Source organism: Anser anser (assembly GCF_964211835.1).
Source record: "Anser anser genome assembly, chromosome: 5".
Taxonomy (NCBI): domain Eukaryota; kingdom Metazoa; phylum Chordata; class Aves; order Anseriformes; family Anatidae; genus Anser; species Anser anser.
This window is the reverse complement of record NC_139725.1, coordinates 8486200-8510854: the sequence shown is the minus strand read 5'-3', so window position 1 is coordinate 8510854 and position 24655 is coordinate 8486200. Positions and strand designations below refer to the sequence as shown.

At 34.5% G+C, this 24655-nt stretch overlaps 1 protein-coding gene across 2 annotated transcripts in view; it reads left to right on the top strand.

Annotated features, from left to right (window-relative positions):
• ELP4 (elongator acetyltransferase complex subunit 4) overlaps positions 1-24655 on the top strand; it is a 201284-nt gene that overhangs the window by 37340 nt on the left and 139289 nt on the right. For both annotated transcript variants that reach the window (XM_083838929.1, XM_083838928.1), the window contains exons 6-9: positions 1057-1141; positions 5555-5743; positions 19987-20095; positions 22851-22957. In XM_083838929.1, coding sequence (XP_083695055.1) covers positions 1057-1141; positions 5555-5743; positions 19987-20095; positions 22851-22957 — 490 coding nt within the window. The remainder of the gene's footprint in view (positions 1-1056; positions 1142-5554; positions 5744-19986; positions 20096-22850; positions 22958-24655) is intronic.

Below are 24655 nucleotides of genomic sequence, written 5' to 3'. Positions count from 1 at the left end.
GGTAATTAGTGAGACTGTAAGGAAATGCTGAAACTAGAAAAGATAGAAGGGCTTAAACTCTCAGCTTTAGTGAGGAGCCTACCTCAGGTCCAGACACAAAAGCCAGTATGCTGTATGGGATTGAAGACCTAGTATGTATATATGAAAGTGAACAGCTGGCTTGATTTTTTTAAAGTAAAGATTAAGACTTTCTGTCCTTTGTGTATATTAGCCTGTGCACTGGAGAGTATGGCTAGGATGGGTATGAGAAAAAGTACATTGGAAGTGCAGGAAGTTCAAAGACCTTGAGGAGAATGTTTGCTGAACTTGCATTTGGTTTTAAATGCCTAAATCCTTTTGTAGGCAGCAGTTTGCTTTTTTTTTTTTTCTTTTAATGTTATCAGATATTTTCCAAATAACACATAAACATAAATTATACCTCACAATTCTGCTGCCTTGCAAATAAAGGAGTACTAACACCCATGGTGATGGATACAAAATGGTAATATAATAGAATGTATTTTATGCTCTGTTGTGGCATTAGAAAAATTAATAATAAAAAAAGTAAAACAAATAATGATAAATGAACTTTTTAAACTAAGTGGGAATATTGTCTCTCTCATTTTTTGTCGGTTTTGATTGTTTAATAGTTGTATGTATGAAAGCTTTAAGTAATAGAAAGTCAACCCTGTTTACCAGGGCACTGAGTAGGTGTACTCAGAGTAGCAATTAGGTAGCTATTTGTCTGTTATAGAAGATTAACTCTGTGCTATAATGATTTCAACTTTAAGTTGCTACATGAAATCATTAAACTTGTAAGTGGGCCTTACATAATTAAGTTATCTTAATCTCTTAAGACTCCTACTTTTCACAAGATGTCTGGATGCTGAACTGGTTAACATGAACCAATCACAATTGCTTTTAATGGCTACTTTATTCAAAAAGGATTTTTTTTTTCCTTCTATGACTTTTTTTTCTATATGACACTTCCAGAATGCAAGCTGCATCTCTTTATATTTAATACAGCTTTTAGTGAGTATTAAAATGTGTTATTAAACTACTTCTTCTTACCAACAGTAATATGAACTGTGGCTATGCAAATCTGCTTCACTCCATTCAAAGGGTCATTTACCAGGAAGGATTTGATGGCTCTCATCCCCAGGTACTGAACACCTTCCTACTCTTGTCTTCCTGTAACTAAGGTTTTCTGAGTTTTCAAGGGTGGTGTGAGAACGTCTTTAAAAATTAACAAGGGTCAAGCTGTTTCTAAACGTTGCTAAAGTAAACAAGAAAGCTAAATAGTGTGTGGTTCACATTTTAATGTGCATTTGGAGTTTTTACTATTTTTTAACAGATATGCAGAGCATTTGAAAAAGAACTGTAAGCCAACATTAGTGAAACGCCTCCTCTGTGCAGTTAGCTAATAAATGGATTGCCAAATGTAATGAAATTAAGTTAAATATTTTTCACCTACACATTTTTTTCAAATCATTGGATTAGCAATAATGTGCTCAAGACTCTTGAGACTGAACATTCAACCTTTCAGATTCTTGAAGTGTTGTGGTAACTGGAGTGAATTTTATAATGAATTAAATGGTGTGCATCGTTATGTAGTGAGTATTGAAATACAGGTAAAGACATGAGAGTGCTACTTACTTATCAAAAACTTACCTATCCAAAAAGCTTACTGGCCTTGTGAAGATTGCTTTACTTGCCATAAATCTTACTGTGGGTAAGCAAAAATATTCCAAGTGTAATAAGATAGGATAAAAGCCTTTTCCAGTTTGAGCAATGCCTTATCTATTATTCTTTGTCATGTTGAAAAATATGTTACTCCCTTGAAGCTGATGTAAATAAAATAATAAATGATATATATTGATGCTTCATTGATAGGTAATCATTGTTTTGCAGCAGAAATGTTACTAGAGTACAAGGTAATTAGTATAGATGCTGGAGAATGTCAAAGAATATAATACAAGACTGTGTGCTGTTCCTAGTTGAATATCTGAAAAATGGTTTCTGTGGGGAAGGTAATATATGAGCGGATGCATTCCTGTATGTATATATCCATCATAACTGTATTTTAGAAACATGACCTGCCTAGAATACTTGTGTTTAAAATTAGATTCTTTGGATTATTTGTGCTCAGTTTGTAGTCTCTGCTGAGATTTATGGGCGAGCTTGCCTTCCCTTTGGTGACAGTGCCAGTCTGGAGCAGTAAATTGGTCCCTGACAGGCACCTCTCCCCACTTGCTGCAGTAGCCATGGCAACAGGCATGTCCCCGTGCTTCCCGCCGTCCCTGCGCAGAGCTGCTCCTCCCGCATGGTGACAGGTCCTCTGCAAGCCGGAGAGCTTGCACGCTGCAAAAAGCAGCACCGAGTCAAACAAATACCCTGGGAGCCTTCAGCCACCAAATCACCTCCTCCTGAAGAGATCAGACTGGTGTTTCTTATTTTTCTTACAAGTCAGGCCTAATGGGAAAACAGCGTCTTTGTACATTCCTGATTTTTTTTGTTTGTTTTAAACAAAATAAAGATAGGTGAGAGCCAATATTTTGGGGTTTTCTTTCTGCAGACAAGAAAATATTAGATATTGTGGATAGTGATTTTCTGTACTACTTGTTCTTTGTTTCAAAACATCTGATTAGAGTCAATAAAGCAAAACCAGACCTTTAAATCGGATAAATTTAAAAGTATATCTTCACCAATGAAGTATATAAGTTTCTGAGGTGAAGCTTTAAAAGTATGAAAAAGAATCCTTTCTCAAACCAGTTTACCTCCTGGACAGTCATCAGCACTTGCGTAGTTGTTTCTGTGTCAAGGAAGATAATGCATACGATCATGTGATACCTGTTACTTTGTTTTAATTCCGCCTTTTCTGGAATCAGAAAACATTTCTTTACATACTCAATTTTTTGCATTTAGAAGTAGTATATAATACACACCTCTTAAAGTATGTCCAGAGTTGAATGTAGTTATGGTCCAGAACATGCCATGGAACTTCTTACCTTCCAAATCTACGGGAAATTCACCTCTCTTACTACATCTCCCCTTCTATTAACTGAGTCTCAAGAAGTACTTTTAAGTAGCCAAGTATTAGGATAGTAGAGTAAAAACCATCCTGTACACTTCAGGAGCTGTTTCCTTTCCTATATTTAATAAAAACGCAAGCTTCTGAGAAGTTTGTGTATGTAGGTTGTTCTACCCAAAATAATCCTCTTCCTTTTGGATAGGTCCTATTGGCAATGGCTTTCATGAGGTTTGGAGAAAACTACAAGGGCAAGAATGTATTAGGAAGGTGCTAAAAGAGATTTACTACTGACTTTAGGTAGATATGTTAATCACAGCATGTGAGTGACAGAAGAGGATACCTCTAATGCTGCATTTTTCATACTGTGAAGCATAAACTTACCAAAATTTTTGGCACCTGGAGACCTAGAAATGTGTTGCTTTCTGGATCTGGGTTCAAAGAAAAAGTTTAACCTGATAAGTAAAACTTCCAGATATTTTTGGCTAATTTCACATCGATACAGCGGTAATTGGAGTTACCACTCCTTTTTATTGGCTCCTCTGCTACTAATACAGGTAGTTTCTACTACCTGTATTTGAAAAGGGATCTGGAGAACAGTGAGTAGAATGTGACGCAACCAAGCTGACAGGTTCAACACAATTAAGGAAATTGGTGAAAGCTACCATTAGAGGTTTAGTAGACCTCGGATAAAACGGTCAAGCATCTCTGGGACCTGGTACAATTAGTTAGTAGTAGGACTAGAAATATGAGCATTGGCTTTATATTTTTTTTAAATATCCTCCATTTTATTTTTTTTTTGCTGCTAGTCAGTAAGTATGAATCCTGTATAAGTTGAACATGGTTTTACATCATACAAAATAGCTTGTTTGTTTCAGAATTATTTTGGTTTTTCATGTGTGACAGCAGAACTTTCATAGGCAACTTTTTTTCCTTAACATTTCTTTGGTATACTTTGGAGCTCGAATTGGGTGATTTTCCAAGTAAAAAAGTTGGGGGAGGAGGTTGGATTTTGTTTGTTTAAGGTAGCTTCTTTAAATTCTTCATAATCATAATCCTTGCTGCCAAACCAGTCATCATTACAAAAACAACGTGAAAAAGGTGATTTTTTTTTTATAAATCCAAATTAATATAGATATACAAAATCTACTAGTGTATTTTAATAATGTTATCCTATTATACTGTACTATTGTCCCAATGTTTGTATGATAGTGTAAAAAGTTAACTTTGCATAACTGAAGCCTTAAAGTCTGCAAAGCCTGAGACTAGAGAATGCACCAGAGCTAAAACATGTATCTCTTTCACAAGGAGTGTAAGAGAATTGGCAGATCAGCTCGCTGTGTGAGCCGTGAGAGTTGGATAAATGGAGAGCCATGTGGTACTAACCGAGTTTCACAACTGAGGCTTTGTCTACCCAATATGGACAAGGAAGCATTTCTAAGAGTAGCCTCTTCTCTTGCCAAAACCTTTGGATTTCCAGAACAGCTGTGCAATGATTGTGCTTTATAGTCACTGGTCATTCCAGCTGCAATTGAGGATGGGGGAGATGAATAACTACAGTTTGTCAAGGAACATCATTGTAATGAAAAATAACTGTAAGATTTTATTTATGTAAACTAGTATTTATACATTAAAAAAAAAAAAAAAAATTGACCTTTATTTAAGTGTGAATCCTGAGCTCCAGAAATGAGTCTTTCATCACCTTGTACTGGAATTCTTCCAGCAATGTGCTTATTGTGTCTCTCTGCTGTTGATAGCACATACACCTAGAATCTTTCTCAAAGATCACCAGGAAAGGTCACGTCAAATAAACAGAAAAGAGATTTCTCATCTTAAGAAATGATTTAGTTTGCATAAACAAATTACAACTCTGACTTCATAATGTGCCCCTTCACAAATGGGGCTGTATCTTAACCATCGCTCTGTTGGCTGCTGTACTGACAATGTAATGCAGTGTAGCAAACGGTCCTTAGGTAGGTAACACAAGACCATTTAGGATTTTACATGTCAAAACAGCTTAAATTCTAGTACCCAGTAGCTAACTACAGCAGAAGTGTGCAGTAGAAGGTTGAAAATCAAGGGAAAAGTTGTGTTTGATTACTCTCAGGCCCTTCCACCAGCCCAGCTTAATGGAGATGGGAGAAAAGATTGCTATATGTTTTTAAGGCAGTGATGGAGGAGAGAAATGACATGAAAAATCGTAATATTCTTGGTTTTTCTGAGAGAATATACCGTCTAGCTGGTTAGTTTTAGAAAATGCATGTTAATGGTTTTGCATATGTCCATCCTGTTTTCTTACACTTGTATTTGCTTATCTAACGTGGTGTGTTAACCATTAAGGAAGAGAGGGGAAAAAAAAAAGCCATTCCAATTGTAATTTTTACCAAGACCCCCTGAGATTAAGCTATGGTTACTTGTACTATTTAATTATTATGACTATTAATTCTATAAATTGTTGTATTTTTAAAAAAATTACATAGTACGTGACACTTTCCTCAATGTTTAAAAAATAAGGTTTTTTTGTTTGTTTGTTTGTCTTTTCAATAGAAAAAACAAAAGAATATTTTGCGTATAGGAATTCAGAGTCTGGGTTCCTTGTTGTGGGGTGACGACATTTGTAGTAGTGATACTCCTGAAGATATTCATAGTCTGACCAAATTTCTGTATGTTCTCCGTGGCCTCCTCAGAAAGTCTTTGTCAGCCTGCATCATCACAGTGCCCTCTCACCTTATCCAGGTAAGAATGCTGTCTTTGCTGTATGTCATCGTTGACACTACATCAGTTAGCAAAAATATAAAGTGTATAATAAGAAAACAAATACAATTTAAAAAATATATATATAGAAAACTTTTTGTTCACGGGGCAGAGTTAAAAGATAACTTCATTGCAATTTTTCTATACTTTTGTGAGACAGTTATGCTGCGAAATCAACAAAGACCTAAGCTTAATAACATCTTAAATACAGTTATTCTTTTTGTTGATCTTAGTCTTTTTTTTTTCTTTGAAAAACAGTCCGAATTTCAGAAATTGTAAAAGAGCAGAGAGAATTCTGCTTGTAATGTCATTTCTACTTTATGGGGGGCAACATCCCTCCAGACCTTTCCACTGCCTTCAGAACAAAGTTCAATACAAGACATTTTAGTCCACTGCCTTCATCTGTCATGCTCATCATGATTATGTGTGATCTTGTTTTTAAACCCAGGAATTAAAAGATACAGGTTTGTTCCTTAATTCTAATATGGTATTCTATTGGGAACACGAACAAATCAGTTATGATATCAGAGTAATTTTCCCAACTGCAAAATCAGAAGCTTCTCACAAAAGCTTTACTGAGAGCATATAGAATATAAGTTTGTTTTCTGGAAGTAAACTTTTTTAGCAACAGGGAAAATGTGGACGCTCCTTTTTTTTCTGCAAATGATGATGTGACTTAAAAAAGCAAAATTATTATTCACAATGAACAGAAAACCTATAATTTTAGGTATTTATTTGGTTATAATAAAAAAGTGTTGGATAAAACCTTACATTACACAAAATATTTTCATAGTAGATGAAAGTTTTTCATCATTAGATTAACTCTTGTATTAGGTAAGTACATCATTCTCATGTATGTATTGCATTTTGTAAAGGTGTTTGAATACCTGCCAGTGTTATTTGTCTAGCTACCTGAAGCACTTACTGCTTCTAAAATAAGGGGAGAACCTGATTTCCTTGTTTTGCAGTTGGGATTTAAAATGTACTAATATTCCTCTTGCGATGCAAAACTCCATCTCCTTAGCTACGTTTAATATATTAGATGACAATATGTCTTCAGAAAGGTTGATTACTTGTCTAGTTGGGATACGGAATCTATTTCATTGTACTCTTTTGGATATGTTATGTCATTGAAAAATAGAAAAAATATTTAAGAGAAGTCCGGAAGTGTCTGTGGAGCAAGTTTTTCTAAGATACAAATTGAAGGATGAAATCTTTTGTTTGTTGCAGACTTATCTGTGAAGTTGTTTTTGTTTTCATGTTTATTGATTCTGTGTAAATCAATTCATTTGGAGTTCTTGTAATATTATATCTCATTTAAAAATAATTTTAATTTCGAATTTTAACAGCATTGCTTTACAATAAGCGCTAGAATATTTTAAAGGGGGGTGGAAAAAAAATTGTTTCCAGAATCTTTGCTTAGCAGCCTTAAACAAATGAGAGCATTACATATATTTTAAAAATTTTTATACTTCATGCATCCTTCTTTAAGCGCTAAACTGTGGAGAAAACTGTCATTAGGAGGAGCAAAGCTGCTGAGGGTTCCTTATACCCCACATTACTCAGTTCCCAGAGCCCTGCTGTGTAGTTGTTCCACTCTCCAAGAAGCCTGTTAAAGAGCCCCTGAGAGCATGTGTACAGCCCTCCATGTTAATAGTTAATTGGTGAGGATGGCAAGATGAGAGGACAGCCGAACATGTGGTCTCTCAGGCTCAAGCCGTAGACAGACCTTTCGTTATAATAACAGCAGCTGCTCACATTCTCACAACCCAGCTACTCACCATTCTGTTGCTGAGGTTTCTTACTGGATTAAAAAAGTAAAGAATATATCTTTTCTTTTCAAGAGAATAAGAGAGGGGTTGTTTTTTTCTTTTTTCAAGTGCATTTCTGTATATGTATTTAATTTGATCAGAGTAAGTTCTAGCATATGCTTTCTCTGTTGAATCTTAGTCAGTACACTGGAGGCGTAGAAAATACATAGTATTTTTCTGAAGATGTAGTAAATTTCCCATTTATTCCCAGAACAGTTATTTCTGTATCTGCTGTGTTATCTTGTGCTTCCCAACTGTATTAATTAGCGGGTCTGCAAGTAAAATCTTCACATGAATAATTTCCATGGAAGTAAATATAAGATTTCAAAATCAAAACTGTTGTCAAGTTTTTATGTCTGCATAACCTATACAGAAAAATGGTTGCATCTTTATCTGCTTTGTCTTGAAAAAAATAGATTTTTAGTTGTAACTGATGCCATAACTTGTCTATGACAGCCACCAGTTCTAGTTACTCTGGTGAAGAAGAAATAAAACTCAACATAAACTCAATAAAACTCAAAACTCTAATAAAATCAGTAGCACAGATTTTCAACAGGGACAATGCCTTTCCATCCTAGACTAGTTAATCTGTAGTCTGAATTACATTTTATATTAATTACCTTTATATATAAGTAGTTTATGATTGGTTTCTTTTATATATTTTGCCAAATACTTGTCACATTGTACTGTGACAGGGAGTTCCACAAATTAAATCTGTGTTGTTTCTTTATTTTGGAAAGTTTAATTTTGCCTTTACATTTCATAAATTATATCTTTGTTCATGGATGATAAGACAATGAGACGAAGCTCCCTATTTATCTTTTCAGTATTCTGATTGTTTTGTATGTTTTCTCATGGTGCCGCCTTAATCTGTTATTAAACAGGCGCATTTTTTTAAATCATATTTCCCTTTGTTACAGTATTAAAATACAATAATGCTATTATTGTTTGTTCACTTTTCCCTACAGTGATTCTATTTGTGATGATTTTCCTCTGTGGCACACATCCACCAGTGTGGTTCTTTTATTATTCTAGCTATTCATTGTTTTGAATTTCATAACTTTGAATTGCGTTCAGCAGAATATGGTGCTTATTCACCCAGTTTAATGGGACACTGAATGTCTTCACAGTCTTCTGTAAGGGGATATTTTTGGTTTAAAAAAAAAAAAAATTACAAAGAATCTGGTTGTGCAGAGAATTTTTTTCGAATAATTTAAAGAAACTGTGGTTCACTGAAGAAAGCAGATTCTTTGTGTTTTATTGATGAAAATTCTATAGCAGTATATGAAGAAAAACAAAAATTCTCTTTTCTCAACCACAAAACCAGGAATACATTATTCTGGAAGCAGATTTCAAGAAAATGACACTAAAAACTTATCAAATTATAAATTTTATTCAGATGATGTGTGACAAGTTTTACTTGATTGATATTTTCTTCTGATTGAACATACTCTTATCTTACACTGTCTGTCAGGTAATAAATATTGAGATACTTATGAATGTGATTAAAACAGTTGATGGAAGGTTATTTTTCAAGGCTTTCTACTGCTTCTTGAAAATGAATTGTGCCTCTGAAATAAAATGGTGCATTTGAAAAGGGAAAATTACCTAAGTTTTTAAAATCTAGCAAAAAAAAAAGATCAGGGAGGGCAGATTGAAGAGGGATTTGATTTATTGTTACACTTCCCAAATTAAGTTATATTATTGAAATGAGAACAAACTGTTCTTTCTGTATTTTGAAAATCTGTGCTTTTTGGTCTCTGGTGTTAAAAAAACAACTTTTCTTGCTCCAGAATGTAACTTAAATGACTTTAATATCACTGTTTCATACTTGTAAAAGTCTTGAGTTAGTATGTAAAATATTTTCCTATTGTTTTTCTTCTTTTTCTTTAATTGCTAGAAATAATTTATCATATGTGTACGTATTTATAAATCCAAAATAGTAAATAATGTTCATAATTCTGTTCTGCTTGTTCCCAACTTTGTATCACTTAAGTAACCAGGCAAATTTGTGGATATGTATTTTTTTTTAAGTAGATTATTGTTTTCATTGGAAGAAGTGTAGTGCTCTAATTGAAGCCATTCTTTATTTTGAACATGAAGCTATATTACTGGTAAGGACTAACCACTATATTAGTCAGCATGTACCAAGGGAAATTAATTGACTAATGAAAAGTCAGTATGAATAAGTCTCGTTACAGAACCTGTCCTCAGAGTCTGAAGTTCTGTTTAGCAAGGTATTTTCATTATTTCATCCCGTATGATAAAAAATTAATTTCCTGCAATATTAATGTTTTGATGCTTTGAATCAACTGAAGTGCATAAATTACTGTATGTTTCAGTGTAGAAAAAATCAGAAACAAACCTTTTCACATCATAGCCTTTTGTGTTCACACTAAGCAATCTAGCAGCTAAACTTGAAGTCAAGCAATAGCGTGCTTTAGAATCCATTGCAAATACAGGATTATGAGACGTGACTCCCAATAGCTTGTGAATTTATCAGTTATTCCTATGACAAGAACCAAGAGCGATTGCATGCCTTAGAACTCTAATTTCTGAGAGTTCACAAGTGAAAAATGTTGAATAACCTTCCAATGTATTTCATGATGTAGCCATTAAACACGAACTTGTATCAAGAACAAATGTCATGTACTTTCTGTATCATATTTAAATAAGCTTTCAAAATCCTCTACTAAATAGAATCTATGGAGATGAAATGGTCATTATATTTTACTATACTGTGTTTTACTGGATTTTAAATGTGGCATGTGCAATTCTATGTGAGAAATAGAGTTTAATATTCATGCAAAGAAATATTGAGAGTTGTGAATTTGACAGATATTCTTGGATTATCTACATAGTTTTCAGGTGTGAATATTCTGTTTTAGATATTCTAGACATTCATAAAAGCATCTTAAAATTATAATCTAGTAGCAAACTCAGAGAAGTATTAAACAATTTAAAATGTATGTTGTATGACAGTAAATTATTTTGTTTTCAATTTCTATTATTGTTGATAGCATTTTCTAATCAACTGCAGAAGAAATAGAAATATTTTGTTATTTCGTAAAATAAGTTTATGGTTGCCAACAGGCTGTATTCTGGCTGTGCCCCTTCTGATTTGGTAACCACTACACATTTCAAAAACAAATACTGTGCTCATCTGAAACATTTTTAGCACCATGTTATTTGTCTTCTAGTTTACTTATCCATATTACGATGAAGGATAGGTTCATGCATTAAAATTGCATGACTAATTTTGCTCTCATTTCAATTAATTTTACTTTTTAGGAAGGCATAATATACATAATCTTATCATTGTCATCATCAATACAGTATTTTAATCAAAATAAATCATTCTTCCAAAATGAGTATGTTAAACTTTACAAGTTAATGAGTATATGCAAGATTGCAATGTCTTCATTTTACATTTTATTTATGTAATCTGAAAATATCCATACGAAAACTTTAAAAAATGAGGTAAGATTTAGAACTAAATCTTTCAACTGCAAGATTAGATCTAAACAGTTAAATATCCCATCACAGTATGGAGATAGTCATCTGTTCAAGCATATGGAATCTTTTGGCTACTGGACTAAGTAGTTAATATAATGCCCAGTGTCCAGACATGGACACAACTGTTGTGGAAGCAGAAGGGAAGAGGCTCATGTATTGAGCCCATTTGGACAGTGATAAGTAAAGATTAGAAGAGTGACTTTAAATAATGCAGGACAAAGTAGTTATCTGCTTAAAGCAAGCATGCTGGAAAATGAAGGTAGTATTGTTCTTCTGCAGTAACACTAGTACTTTTCACATAAGTAGAACGACAAGTTTTTGAAAAAAAATATCCCTGTGAATGTTGCACTAAAATGGCGTTTTATCTTTTGTATTTCAGCACAAAGAACAATAATTTTATGGTACGCTATTTCACATTTAAATTCCTGCAAAAGTGTTTGCTATATTAAATGGTTTTCAGATAAGTGAATATTGAATTTCTGTGCAGCATTTGCTTAGAAAAATTTATATGTAAACTTTTGGTGTTGTTTAAAATCCCTGAAATTTCAGAATCTAACTTTACTTTTTTGTTGTTTATAACTGCTCTATTAATTACAATATAATCGTAATAAAAAGGAATACTGCATCTTTAATGATGTTTTTGTGCCTGTGTAGTTAAGCTTTAATGCTGGGGGGGGAGGAAAAAGATTAAATTAGCCTTGTAACCTCTTTCTCTTCCAGACTGATGATGGAAAATAAAAGCTCTTAGCCACAGAATGTAACACTTAGAATTAATATTTAATTAGACCAGCAAATTGTACACCGTGGCTGAAAGCTTCCAAAGACTTGTTAGTGCCACAATTGACCTACAAGTTTAATAATAACTCACTTCTAGGAGCAAGTGCCAGTTCAGCATAGTGGAGCCACTGTAAGAAAGTCCTGTGAGATTAAAATCAGCAAACCAAATGGCAGGCGAGGATTCCTGGGATGGAGCCTTCTGGAAAGCTGGGAGCTGGAGTAGCTTTTCAGCCAGGATTCAGATGAGAACAGTGGGCAAAAAAAGCTGATCCCTCCTGTTCTGGGAGCTTCTGGTTGTAGGCCAAAATCCTAGAACAGATTTTTTCTAAATGTTCTTACTGCAGCTATTAATTTATATCACAAATCAAGTAATGAATGACTCATCTTCATACTTGAATTAAGTTTTCATACAAATGTTCTCTCTTAATTCCCAGGTCATGAATTTTACTCATGAAGAACAACATTTTTTTGGTTTGATGTGCAATTTTGTGTATTTATATTGTAGAATGTTTCGTTTTATGTTATTTATTTCTACAAAAAAGGGTTCTTGTTATAGTCTGATTTGATGAGCAATTTGTCATAATATTATGAAATAAATAAATTAAATATAATGTATAATTTACGATGTATGAGATATATACTTTGTAAAATAGAATATTTTGAAGGTTAAAGAGTTTAATTCCGCCAGTCATTTTGTGAATGGCTAAAATATAAAACCAGTTAAATCTGCTGTTAGATATCCACCTGAGCATTAATTCTATGACAAATTATTCTAGTGAAATAGGGCACCATAAGTTCAAAATTGTGCAAACACAGAGCAACAGACTGAGGAAGGAACATTCTGCATTATTTATTGGCTAGATCCTAAATAATTAAAGAAATGCCTACTCATTAGTTAAAAATTAAAGCAGGTGAGGGCCTTGCCAGCAGAGGGAGCAGTCAGGTCTTTCCTTAGGTTCCCATCATTTCCAGCCTACCCATCATTTCCACCCTACCTCTTCTTATTGCCCAGCCAGTTTCCCATCTGGATCTAGCTTTGCCAGCCTGCTCCTGATGACAGCCTATAATTTCATACTGAATAAGGGATTCGTTTTTTAAATGATTTTATATTTCAGAACCTTGCACTTGATTAGAAACATAAGCTAGATGTTCCTGTTGATGTTTGTGTACAATTAGTTGAAATAATAGTGGAGGATCCTTTTGGTCACCTGTGCGTAAAAGGCAATTGACTGTTTAAGGAATTTTAAGTCGCAGCAATAGTTAGCCTGAATTGGTAAGCAAATTGCACTGATTTTTTTTTTCCAGGCAAAATGACAAAAGAAAGCACTTCTAAACCTTTTATTTTGTCATGAATAATTCCCAGTGGAGTCTTAGGATTTTAGTTAAGCCGGTTAGTCTCAAATACGTTCATCTCAGCATTTTTGTTATGGCTCTCAAAATTTGATAATGTGACTCTCATTCTTTCTGCCTAGTTTTGCATATATACCTACCACATTATGACCAACTGGTAACATTGAACTTTTTTAAGTGTTTAATTTTGTAAACAAATCAGTTCAAATGGTCATTTCATTTTTGAGATATTAAAGACAGTTAATAACATACAGTTTTCCATGTATGTGTTTTAATACCAATGAGACAAACTCATTAATAAGGACCAAATAGTGTTCCAGGGAGGTGCTGGGCTCAAGTCATGCACAAATTTCTTCCCAGCCCCTCATCGTTTACTGGAGAAGAAAGCAATGGGTGTCAATTGGGCTTATTTCATTTACCCACCTTGTAGGACTCGAGCAAGAACCCTCCTCCCCAGAACCATTCGTGGTCACCTGCAGCCTGTGCTTTCAGTTCATGAATGCTGAGTCAGACGAGTAAAGCACTGAACAGGGATTCAGCTCAGAAAGTGTCACCCAGTAACACCCCATACCTCTGTCACCTCTTTCTGTCAGATAATAGGTAGATTTTCAGCACCCAGCTTTCTGGGTTTTGACTCACATGTTATCTTTGCCATGCCACTAAATATTTTCATGTGGCACCCCAAAGCCTTAATTACAGCCTCCTAAACCAGGCCTCAAAGAGCTAGGGGTAGTCAGGGCTTCAGTAACAGAGTGAGTTCAATCCCTGGCCCTCTGTTGACTGGCTTGTGCTTCTGGACAAGTCATGTGGCATCTTTGTGCTTGTTTCATTACTTGTAAATGAGGAATGCAACACTTGCTGGTGTTTTGTGAAGCACTTGGAGATCATCAGATGGATAATTTTATTTAAGCTATGTAGGCTTTTTTTCTCACTTTTCATTCTGTAGACCTCAACAGCAACTGTAATTGATTTGCTCATTTCTTCTATGCTATGTCATCACTCATTTCCCTGTTGGCCTTCAACATCCTTGTAAAGAAGCTCTCATTCAGGTCTTCGCTCTAATGGCAAAGCAAACATACATTGTATTTGGGGTGCCAAGGTTTTCTGACATTTATTTCCTTTTTAGCTGGAATAATTAACAAGTCCAGGTCATCCATCTTCAGTGAAGATTGAAAGATAGTTTTTAGTGTGTGATATTTAGTTTTGATTTCATGACTAATAATTTTTTTTGAAAATTTATGCAGATTTTTTTTTAGCTGGGCACTGTGTCATCCAGCTTCATCTGATATGTTTGATGATAATCATTGCAAATTTCCCATAGAAGTGGCACTGTTTCAGGTGTGAGAGAAGGTAACAATGGCTCAAATGTTTTCAGTTTTCAAGATTCAAAAATGCTCGTTCTAACTAGTTTCACGGTTGAAAGACTCTGAGTTTATAAAGACTATCAATACAAACATTATTAAAAGCAACTTTAAAAGAACAACCAAAATCTGGAATTAATGTATCATGTAACATATTGGCCAACAGATGCTTTGTCACTCCCTTCTCATTTGGGTGAGTATGTTGTGTCTAATTACCTGCTCATGTCTTTGCTACATGTCCTTTCTTTGCTTCTGTAACATGTGTAAAATTATTAAAAGATAATTATTCATTGCTTGAAATTTGCTAAACTAATATAGTGTACATATAAACAAATCAAAATCAATGCTTCTCTGATTTCATCCATGTGAATAGATATTTATACATAAGTTCTATTACAGTCAGTAAGGTTCCTCAAAGGTAAAAGGAGATTGTTAGAATCCTTACATGTGTACTTCTCATCACTGAAAGTGTTAGAAGGTTGTAGAAAATCCTTGAAGAATATTTCTGTTATCCATCTTCTAGCAAAGACATCACACCTGCATTCAGTTTTCTTGTGATATTGATACAGTTTTCTACATACCAAAATTCCTTAATGTAACTACCGTTGCTCATCTTTATTCAGTGGTCTGAACAAACATTAATTTTATAGCCTAAATTCAAAGTTCAGTTAGTAGATTTGGTGTGTGGAAGCACTGAAAATGGTGCTAATCAGCTTGGAGTTAGAATGGGTATTAGAATTATAGACTTCACAGGCTTCGTTGATTTCTGATAGAACAGTTTTTGGCAGAGCATTTATTAATCTTTTACTTTCAGAATTTTTGAATAATTAAAAAGCACACAAACTGTATCTGTGTAAAACTAGTGCAATGGCCTAATACCTGACTTCTTTTACCAAGATAAAATGTATGGGTAATTCTGTGATTTTAGTAGTAGTAGTAATTAATAACAAATGGTGATAAATATATAAGCCATGTCTTTTAATATTAATAATTTATCTTTTCAATTTAAAATCCTTTGGAGATTAAGTAGTAATGGCTAATGGTAAATATTTGCATACTGTGAAGTCATTACCACCATATTGTATGCTAATCTCTTGGTAAATATCAAGAGTTATTTCATCTATTGAATATCCAGCCAGTGTTTCGTTATATTCCAATGTGGTTGCACATGTTACCACACTAAGCGTACTTCAGTGTTATGTCGGAGTTGTAAGAGACAAAAAAGGCACAACCAATTTTTTGGGTTTGTTCTGAAAACTTGCATACCAAAATTCGCCTTAAGTTCACAAGGTTGATATCACTTTGTATAAACTTGCTCACTTGGTGCTTCGACACCCTTCAAATAAAATGTCAGGATTACTGGACTCACCTGTTGGTAACGACAATTACAGTTTTATCTACGCTGGATGGGGAGTATCTGAATTCATCTTTGAATTCTGAGCTGTCATATGTAATGTATGCAATTCCAGATGTTTTTTTTTGTTGTTTTGTCCCAGTGCTAGCAGTTGGTTGTATGTTTGTTTGTTTTTCACGTAATGAAACCCATTTTAGGATTAAAATTTGTAATTAAACTTTTTTAAAGAAATTCAGTGATGTGACTAGCTTATCAGAATGTAAATGTTTACCAGAATTAGTTTACCAGAATGTAAAGGTACAGAATTAAATGTAGTCTCACTACCAAAATATAGGCCTAATGTCTGTTTGACAAAAGGCAGTCTTAAAATACCTAGTGTTCATTTCAATATATAAATTGATATTAAAAATCTGTTTATTAATGTATTGATGATAATACAAATTTATGAAATCTGTGTGACTCAAGAGCTTAACAGGTGCTAGTTGCATTTCATTGTAGATCTGTAACGAGTCTCTTATTTTTCTTTTAAATTTTGAGATTGTTTGTATTTACTATGTAGAAATGTTGAGCTTCTTCTAAAAAGATTTTCCATTCTTAGACTTTTGTCTACTCAATGTAGCACAAAGACTTTGAATTTAAATATTCCTATTACATAAATTTTATGATTTTTAAATTTCTTTAGAATCTGACAGAATAAAAATGGGCTGGCATATCTCTGGGTTTTTGGAAGAATTTTGACAGCAAATGAGTGGAGATCTAGAAATTAGATCAAAGCAGAAAAAGCAAAGAGATTTTTTTTCTAATATGGAATCCAGCTGAACCAAAGTTGATTTGATAAATAGTGGTAATGATAATACTGATATTCATTAAGAACTCAAACCAGAAGCAATAGACAGTATTAATTTCAGTATGTATGTTTGAGCATACAGGCTCTCAGTGTGTTTGTGTTGGTAGAATACAGTGCTTTACATTCAGACACAGAAGATAATACATTTTAGACTGCTTTATTTGTAAATAAGTATTTTAAACATCCATAAATAATTACTTAAAGCTCTGTAGATTCTGCAAATAAGTAGAACAAAGCAATCTTTTTCCACAATTGCCTTTCTCTAAAAGCTGGTTAAAGACGTATGTACAGTTCCCATTTACATGTCCAAGTAGCTAAATGGATTTCCTTCCAACAGTGTTTTGAAAGTGCACTTTGTTTGAGCTCAGATACTACAAGTTTGAGCTTAAAAGAAAATTTCTGTCTAAAGCAGTGAGCACTAAGTAAGATATAGAATGAATGCTCAGCCCAGCCTGCACAACAGGGTTGCTACCATGTTGTTAGAATAATTATATTTTGGCTGAACTAACTAATATAGAAAAACTGCTGTATGTCTACCAAGACTGAAAACTTTCCAGGATTAGGTTGGTTGTGTTTTGTTGTTGTTGGTGGTGGATTTTCTTTTTTTAAATTTATTTTTAATGTTATTTAAAACAATACCTCATCTAGCTGCCAACAAACTCTTTCCCCGAATCCCCCCATTCCTGGCTTCCCTCCTAACCGTGTCCTGGCTCATCTCCAGAGCTGCCAAGTTTATGCCAGAAGCAGGAGGTAGATTTGTATGGGGCTGGAGGAAGATCTGGAGCTCTGTTAAATTTTCAAGCCCAGATGGGGCAACATGATTTGTGTGTTTATGTCAGTATGCCATACATCACAACTATCTGTGTGCTGACGTCAGCTTTGATTGGACATTAATGTGCTGAATGCTGCAAACTAGAAAATACATGATAGATACAGATCTATGACAACAATGCCACATAAGCAAATGTCTATTTGTTGTGGCAATTCATCGTGGAAAGTATTTCCCAAGATATGCTGCATGAAGCTGAGAGAGTATTTTGACACACTTTAAAAACAAAAACAAAATCAACAGAGGCAAACAGACTACAATTTAAGAAAGCAAACCTGTTCCGAAGAGGAGCTTTGAACAACATATTGAATTGTTGCCTGTGTGTCATTAGGTTGAATTGCTATCCCTCACTTTAATTTTTCCAGAACTAGGATTGACTAGGAACGATGCTGTTCTTATGGTTTACGGGACTTTTAATGATGAAGGTGCCTTGCTGATGGTTGAGCATCTTTCTGTCCACAGTTTTTGTAGCCATTGTTTGTCAAAACCTGCAAGCAAAAAGATTAGTGGACAGCAAACTTTTTTCCAAATGGTCTAATTTTTTTTCCTAATTAAGAGTTCAAGTTAGCTTCCAGAAATCACCAGTATTTTACCTATTTGTTTATATAAGTTTAGTGTTTCTTGCTAATATGAATAATATTCAGGAACCTGGTTAAAACTGGCAAAATAAGGTAATTTCCAGTCTGTGGTTTTGCAGAGATCACTGGATACTTCAGATTTATAGCATCTTTATGTGATTACCCCAGTAAAACAGTGTGACCAAGAGTTTCCATTAAAATACGGTATGCTCTCTCTTTCTTCCCAGAAGAGGAAAAAATTTGAAAGTCAGCTTTAATATTTCAGTGGTAGATATAATTAGGGCAAACAATAATGAAGTTTAAGGCTTGATATGGAAGCAACTTTCTTTTACCTCAATTCACTTTCATTATTGCTCAGAAAGGAAATTCATTAGCAACATTATTTTATCATTATCCATTGTTAGACTTTGCAGGTAAAATTGAAGTTCTCTGATTCCACAGGGATAGACCATTTTGGCCTATGCACAAGTAGCAGCTTTGAAAAGAGACCAGTCCACAGGATTTAATGCCATCTGGCCCATAAGGTGGGGAGAAGGGGGGTGGTGGAGGTACCAGGGGATTGGTGGCTTTAGGCCTTGTACCCTGAGCAGATTGGGCTGGGCAGGACAGGCCACAGTTACTTTGTGTAATGGTCTAAAAATGGAGTTCAGATCCTCTTTGATGGGAGCAGGAAATGGTCACCTTCCATACCTGCCTCATAGGCTTCTCTGTGGCCAGGAGATTAGATAAATTGTTGAAATGTGGGCTCGTGCAAGCAGTTGGTGTATTCAGGATTTTAACAAACCAGTATGTCAGTGTAATGCACAGACTTTACTAAATTACCATGGGATGTTCCTTTTCTCTCTGGTCCCAATTACTGCGCAAATTGTCATTTTCAAATGGTTTACCAGTATTTAAGTTGACTTTTTGTACTGTTAGTCACGTACTCTAATAATGGAAGCTCAGAATGTACAGAAGACTTTAAGATAAACAAAAATACAAAATTCTAGCTTGGAGCTACAGAGCTAATTCTTCGTACTTGGCATGGATGTGTTTTGAGGTGATTGGACTTGATACCCCTGGAGATATGATGGGCAGAGCATCTACAGCCATCAGGAAGAAGAGTACACCAGCTGTCCTGGCAGTTCTAACGTAACTGTTTCGTATCTTAAAGAAGTATTTTGCTTTTTAGCACAGTTTTGTCTCTTTTTCCTTTTGTTTATTAAATCATGACATTATCAAAGCACTTACAAATCACAAATACATTGAGAAATGGTAATGCAACTTGAAGCTTTAGATTCAGATTTGTAGAAAGGAACTTTTAGAAAGAGAAATACTGGAGAAAATGCTTTGTTTCTACTTTTTAATCTGTGCTGCTTAGTGACTAAAATGAGTAATCGTGGGTTGTGCATGCTCAAAATACTAGATAAGACTAAGTGTTTTAAGAAACAAGGTTTTCAGGACATAAACAAAAGCTGGGCATCCGACTCAATACAATCAATGTATGGTGCTTAACTGCCACATAGCTTGTAAATATCTCCAATATGAACTAGCGCTTATCTTACGAAGATTACGAAAAGATTAATTTAGTACTAAGTTGGCTCTTTTATGTTTTCTTTGTGTCAAATATGTTTTCCTTTAGAAATAAATTCCCAGCCATTTTTAAAAATAAAAAAATAAGAAAAGTCCTCAATGCAATTTCTAGGTATTGATGACCTATTTTTTTCCCACAGTTTGTCATTGAGAAGACCAAGGCTTAGTCCATGAACATTAATTACCTTTTTCATCACATATGATGTGTATTTTGTTTCCGTGTCTTACAGAATAAAGCAATTATGGAACGTGTAACAAACTTGTCAGATATGGTAGTTGGTCTTGAATCATTTATTGGCTCTGAGAGAGAAACCAATCCATTATACAAGGATTACCACGGTAAGTTCCATCTTTAGCAATGCAAAAAGTCTGCCCTGAGTGTTTCTAGGGCACATAACAGCTTACCCTCCAATTGGGTATCTGCTATAAAGTAGCATTTGGTCTCATTTTAGAATATACCTCTTAAATGTTTCTCCTTGCTAACCAGTCTTGAGTTTGGAAAATTTTCCGTAAAGTGCATTAAGGCTGCAAAGGAAACATGGCAACTCCTTGCATGTTGTCAAGCCGTATTACTGAGGCATGGCTCAATCAGATGTACATCTCAACAGGCAGGCTTTGGGGAATTCACATGCAGAGGAGGCTTGGCAATCATCTGACCAGTGAGCTGAACTTGTCATGAAATCAATACTTCTGATCTGCCAAGTTTTAAGTAGAGAACATGGAAAAGCATATATTAAGGTGAATAAACTGCTAAATGATGCGCTATATAAACTTTATCTAAAAATAATGTACTGTTTTGCAGCTTTCGGTTATGGCAGCTATGAACTTAAAGAAATAAATATGGATATACGGGGCATGTAAAATATGAAACTCATCTTGGTAAAAAGGCATGTAGCCTTTCAAGTGATTTATCTTCAAAATGTGTAATGGTGTTTAATCCTGCAGTTTGTTTCCCAAGGATTTTGTAAGGTGTTACAGCAGAACTATTTAAATTTTAAAAGATGAGATTAGATGTTATGCATAGCCCAAGCAGTGAATAACAAACAGTTTTAGCTAATCCAGAGCAGTGCTCTGAGTGTGCATAAATTACAGCTATTATTATTGTGATACTACTGTAGTTCCATGGAAACCTTCAGCTGAAAGTAAACTGCTTATCCGAAACCTGCTGCAAACATGTGAGAATGTGGCAGTGTTTGCCACAGCAAAATATGTAGAAAAAGAAGCAAAGATGGTGTTGAGACACCACTGTGTGTATGCAGGCTGTAATTAATAAATCAGAGAAAAATCTTTTTCACTAAGAAAATAGTGCATATTTCCTCATCTGAAAAAGGTGAATGAAAAAGAAACTGTGAACAAAAGCTAGAATAATGCACCTAATTATCTTTCCAATTGTATAATTGTGATGTGGCATTTGTTTATGCTAGCATAATTCTGTCAATTTGATACTCCTTTTCTCAGCAGTGAAGAGATCTTTTAAGACAATGTGCATTTTAGCAGTTATTTCCTGTTTTCCTGTAAAAATGTATGTGAAATCATTTTAAGTACTACTTAAAATATATATATATATTAAGTGTGTGTATATATATATTAAGTAATATGCCGTCTCATAGCTTTTGAGGTTTAGACAATTTTAATTTAACATTCTAAAAATAAGTATTTTTAAAGGTCTTAACTGTGTGGATAATTTTTGTGTATGAATATATTTCAAGATTATTTATTTACTACAGATGATGGAAGTTTTTAACATTACTCAGGAAAAAATTGATTAAATTCTTGCATTATTTAATGAATACTGCATTAGTAATTTTGTTAAAATGCCCGAAAATTTAGGTGCTTGAAGAATCAGTAAAATAAAAATGATGTAGATTCTTTAATTATTTTTTTTAAATATATATATAAGCAGCCCTTTGTTATGCCTGCTGTTCTTATATCTAATAATCATATTTTGAACTCAAAACCAAAATAAATATTTTTATATATCTTTGGAGAAAGGGATAGAAGGCTTCAATGTGTAAAAATATCTTTGTAATAATATTGAAAATTTTGTTATTAATACCTGTAAAAATTAGGCTTTTTAAAGTATTTAAATTTTAGGAAAATTTCTTCCCTTATTGTCCCTTTATTTAAAAAAAAAAAAAAAGAAAAAAAAAAGAAAAAAAAAAATAAACCCCTGAAAAATACTTGCCTTATTTTAAATAAGGGTTTTAGTGTTTGAGTTTTCTTTCTCCTAGCTGCCGTTTTCAAGTGAGATGTCTTTTGTAAATGTTCAGTATTTCCATTTTGACACTGGCTTTATGAATAGCAAATATAGGCCAGTAATCGAGAAACCCTGTAGAATTTTCCTGGTTTTCAGATGTAGAAAATCACCCTTAGGTTGTTCAGAAACTATATTAGGCTGCACAAAAACCATCCAGCGTCCTTGTCAGAAAAAATCAGCTTGAGCTGCAAGTGACAGAATGCAGAGCTTGCAGTGCACCTAGTACTGGGGAAAAAATCTGAACGGCTACATCAACCTCTCGCGGGAAGAAAATGTATCTCTCTTAGGATGGCGCAGGGGTTAAAATTCATCAAAAATGGTGATCTGAATTGGTGTTTTCCAGAAACTTTTTTCCAAGCCGCTTTCAGGCGCAAAGCGCGGTACTGCTCATTAGAGCTTCAGTGGTTATCAGTAACCCATAAGCCTTGTTTTGCTGGCTGCTTACTGGTGCATTTAATAAAATAAAGATCACTGAGTGGTGCCGTGGGCAGCATGCAAGGTGATAGCCATATTTGCTTACTGTAAATACAAGAGAAAATCACACACAAACCGGCTGTAGTTTTGACAAGTATTAAGATCCCTCTTTACATCTGTACTTCTGTACCAAAGTGCAATTAGTTTTCCTCGCACAAGGATTTCTGTTTATCTTATTCTGCTTGATTACTTGAGTATAATCGCACCGTTTGCTTCATTGCTCCTGGTAGTAAGCTCCAGTTTAAAAAGGGGAGGATGAGTGTGTGTAAATATACAGAATTCTGCTGTAAGACTCTAATTTATGCATCTGGATGACAGCGTTTTCTTATTTTTTTCACCTCCTTTACTTTTTCTTTCCACAAGGTTTGCTTCATGTACATCAGATTCCTCGGCTTAATAGCTTGATCTGTGATGTGTCAGACACGAAGGACCTTGCTTTTAGATTAAAAAGGAAGCAGTTCACCATTGAGGTAAGAGAAGCAGTTTTGTTTCACTATTTCGAACCCAAAAGGTGGAGCTAATCCCATCTCTTATGTTTCGTTTTGTGAACTACAGGAAATATGCACCCGATGTTGTAAATTCATTGCGTTGGTTTTGCTTTTCCGAATGGTTTTATAAAATATGGTAGTGTGCCTTCTAATTGAAGATGTCTCATTTGCTGCACTAAATCGGTCCGTTATAAATAGTTTATTTTGGTTTAAAATGTACATAGAAAGTAGGCCACAACCTTCAATAACAAAGCGTGACATGTTTCTAAGGATGTCAGGAGCATATTTAATTAAATGTTAATGACTTGCTCTTACTTGTGTTAGTGGGTGGGAAAGTAGCTACATGTTATTACCCCAGTAGAGGGATTTTAATGTATAATGCTGCCTAAAATTGTGTGTGGTATGAGGGATAAGTGTCCTTATCAGTATTCAGAAACCATTTTCTTTGCATTACTGAAATCACCTTTCGCTCTTTTATGTCATTTTAAACACAGTATCATTTACACTAATGTCCTTAAGTAAATTTCCTACTAAATTTAAACTTTTTTCTGTGACCTTTATGCAGACAGTCCTGATAGAAGGCAGTAATACAAAAGATGTATTTCATTTTAATCTTGCTAAAGAACAAATGAACATAGCACTATTAAGCAATTAGAGCTGATGTATTTATTAACCAAGTAATGCTTAGAGATGGAAGATGGCTTTTGGGGTGATGTGATAGTCATCGGTACAGTCTGGGCAAATTTTTTTTAACAAAGACATAAAACAGCCAAGCATCCCTGACAAACCATTTTGTTTAATCTCTTTTCAAATGAAAAGCTCTTAAGCAGGCCACTTGTCTTAACTGCTTGAAACCATAAAAAGAGAGAATTGCCACCAATAAATTAGCATATTTTTTACTCCATCACCAAATTATGGTCAATGTGGCTTGGCACTGCTTTGGTGTTTGGGACTTCACCCTTAAGTGACCACTTTGGCCCTTATTTGACCCTCTGCCCTTTTTAGCTGGCCACTTGATAAGGTAACTTGAGGGTTCTCTCTCTTCACTGCCCCCTCCCCTTCACAATTGCAAGTAGCCCTAACCTATAAATCATTGAAAGGGCCCTATCAAGTGACAAATTAAGGTGCCCTCCTCCTAATTAATGGTCATCAATGTCTTTAATTATCTAATCCTATTGAGAGTAGTTAATAGTTAATCAGGCAGCCAGTTCCTCAAGCAGGTCATCTCTGCATGCGTGCTAGAAGTTTCTCAAGTAGAGGTATCCTCTTCAAAAGCCACTTAAAGGCAAATATGTGAAGGCAGGCTTTTTTCTCCAAAGACGTTCATTTGTCATGTTTCTTATTTTCCAGAGAAAGTGGTTAATGCAGCCAGGCATTGTGAGGTATTAAGCCATTTTAACAACAGCTTTTAAGCGGCACATTAGAAACAAAAACCTTAATAGTCTATGGTAGGTTTCAAAATACAAATGTTATTACTGTTTTCAGAAATGCAAAGAAGCATGCCCCATCATTTCACAGCATAGGAAATTCACTGTTATTACATCTGAGAATTAGAATATTTAGGTTTTTTCCTTACTGTAAATCCTGACTCAGGATATCATTTTTCTGTCAGCAGTTAGAATTTGGGATTCTCATTTGTAATGCAATTTGATGGGGGGCGGGGCAGAAGAGGGGCACTAA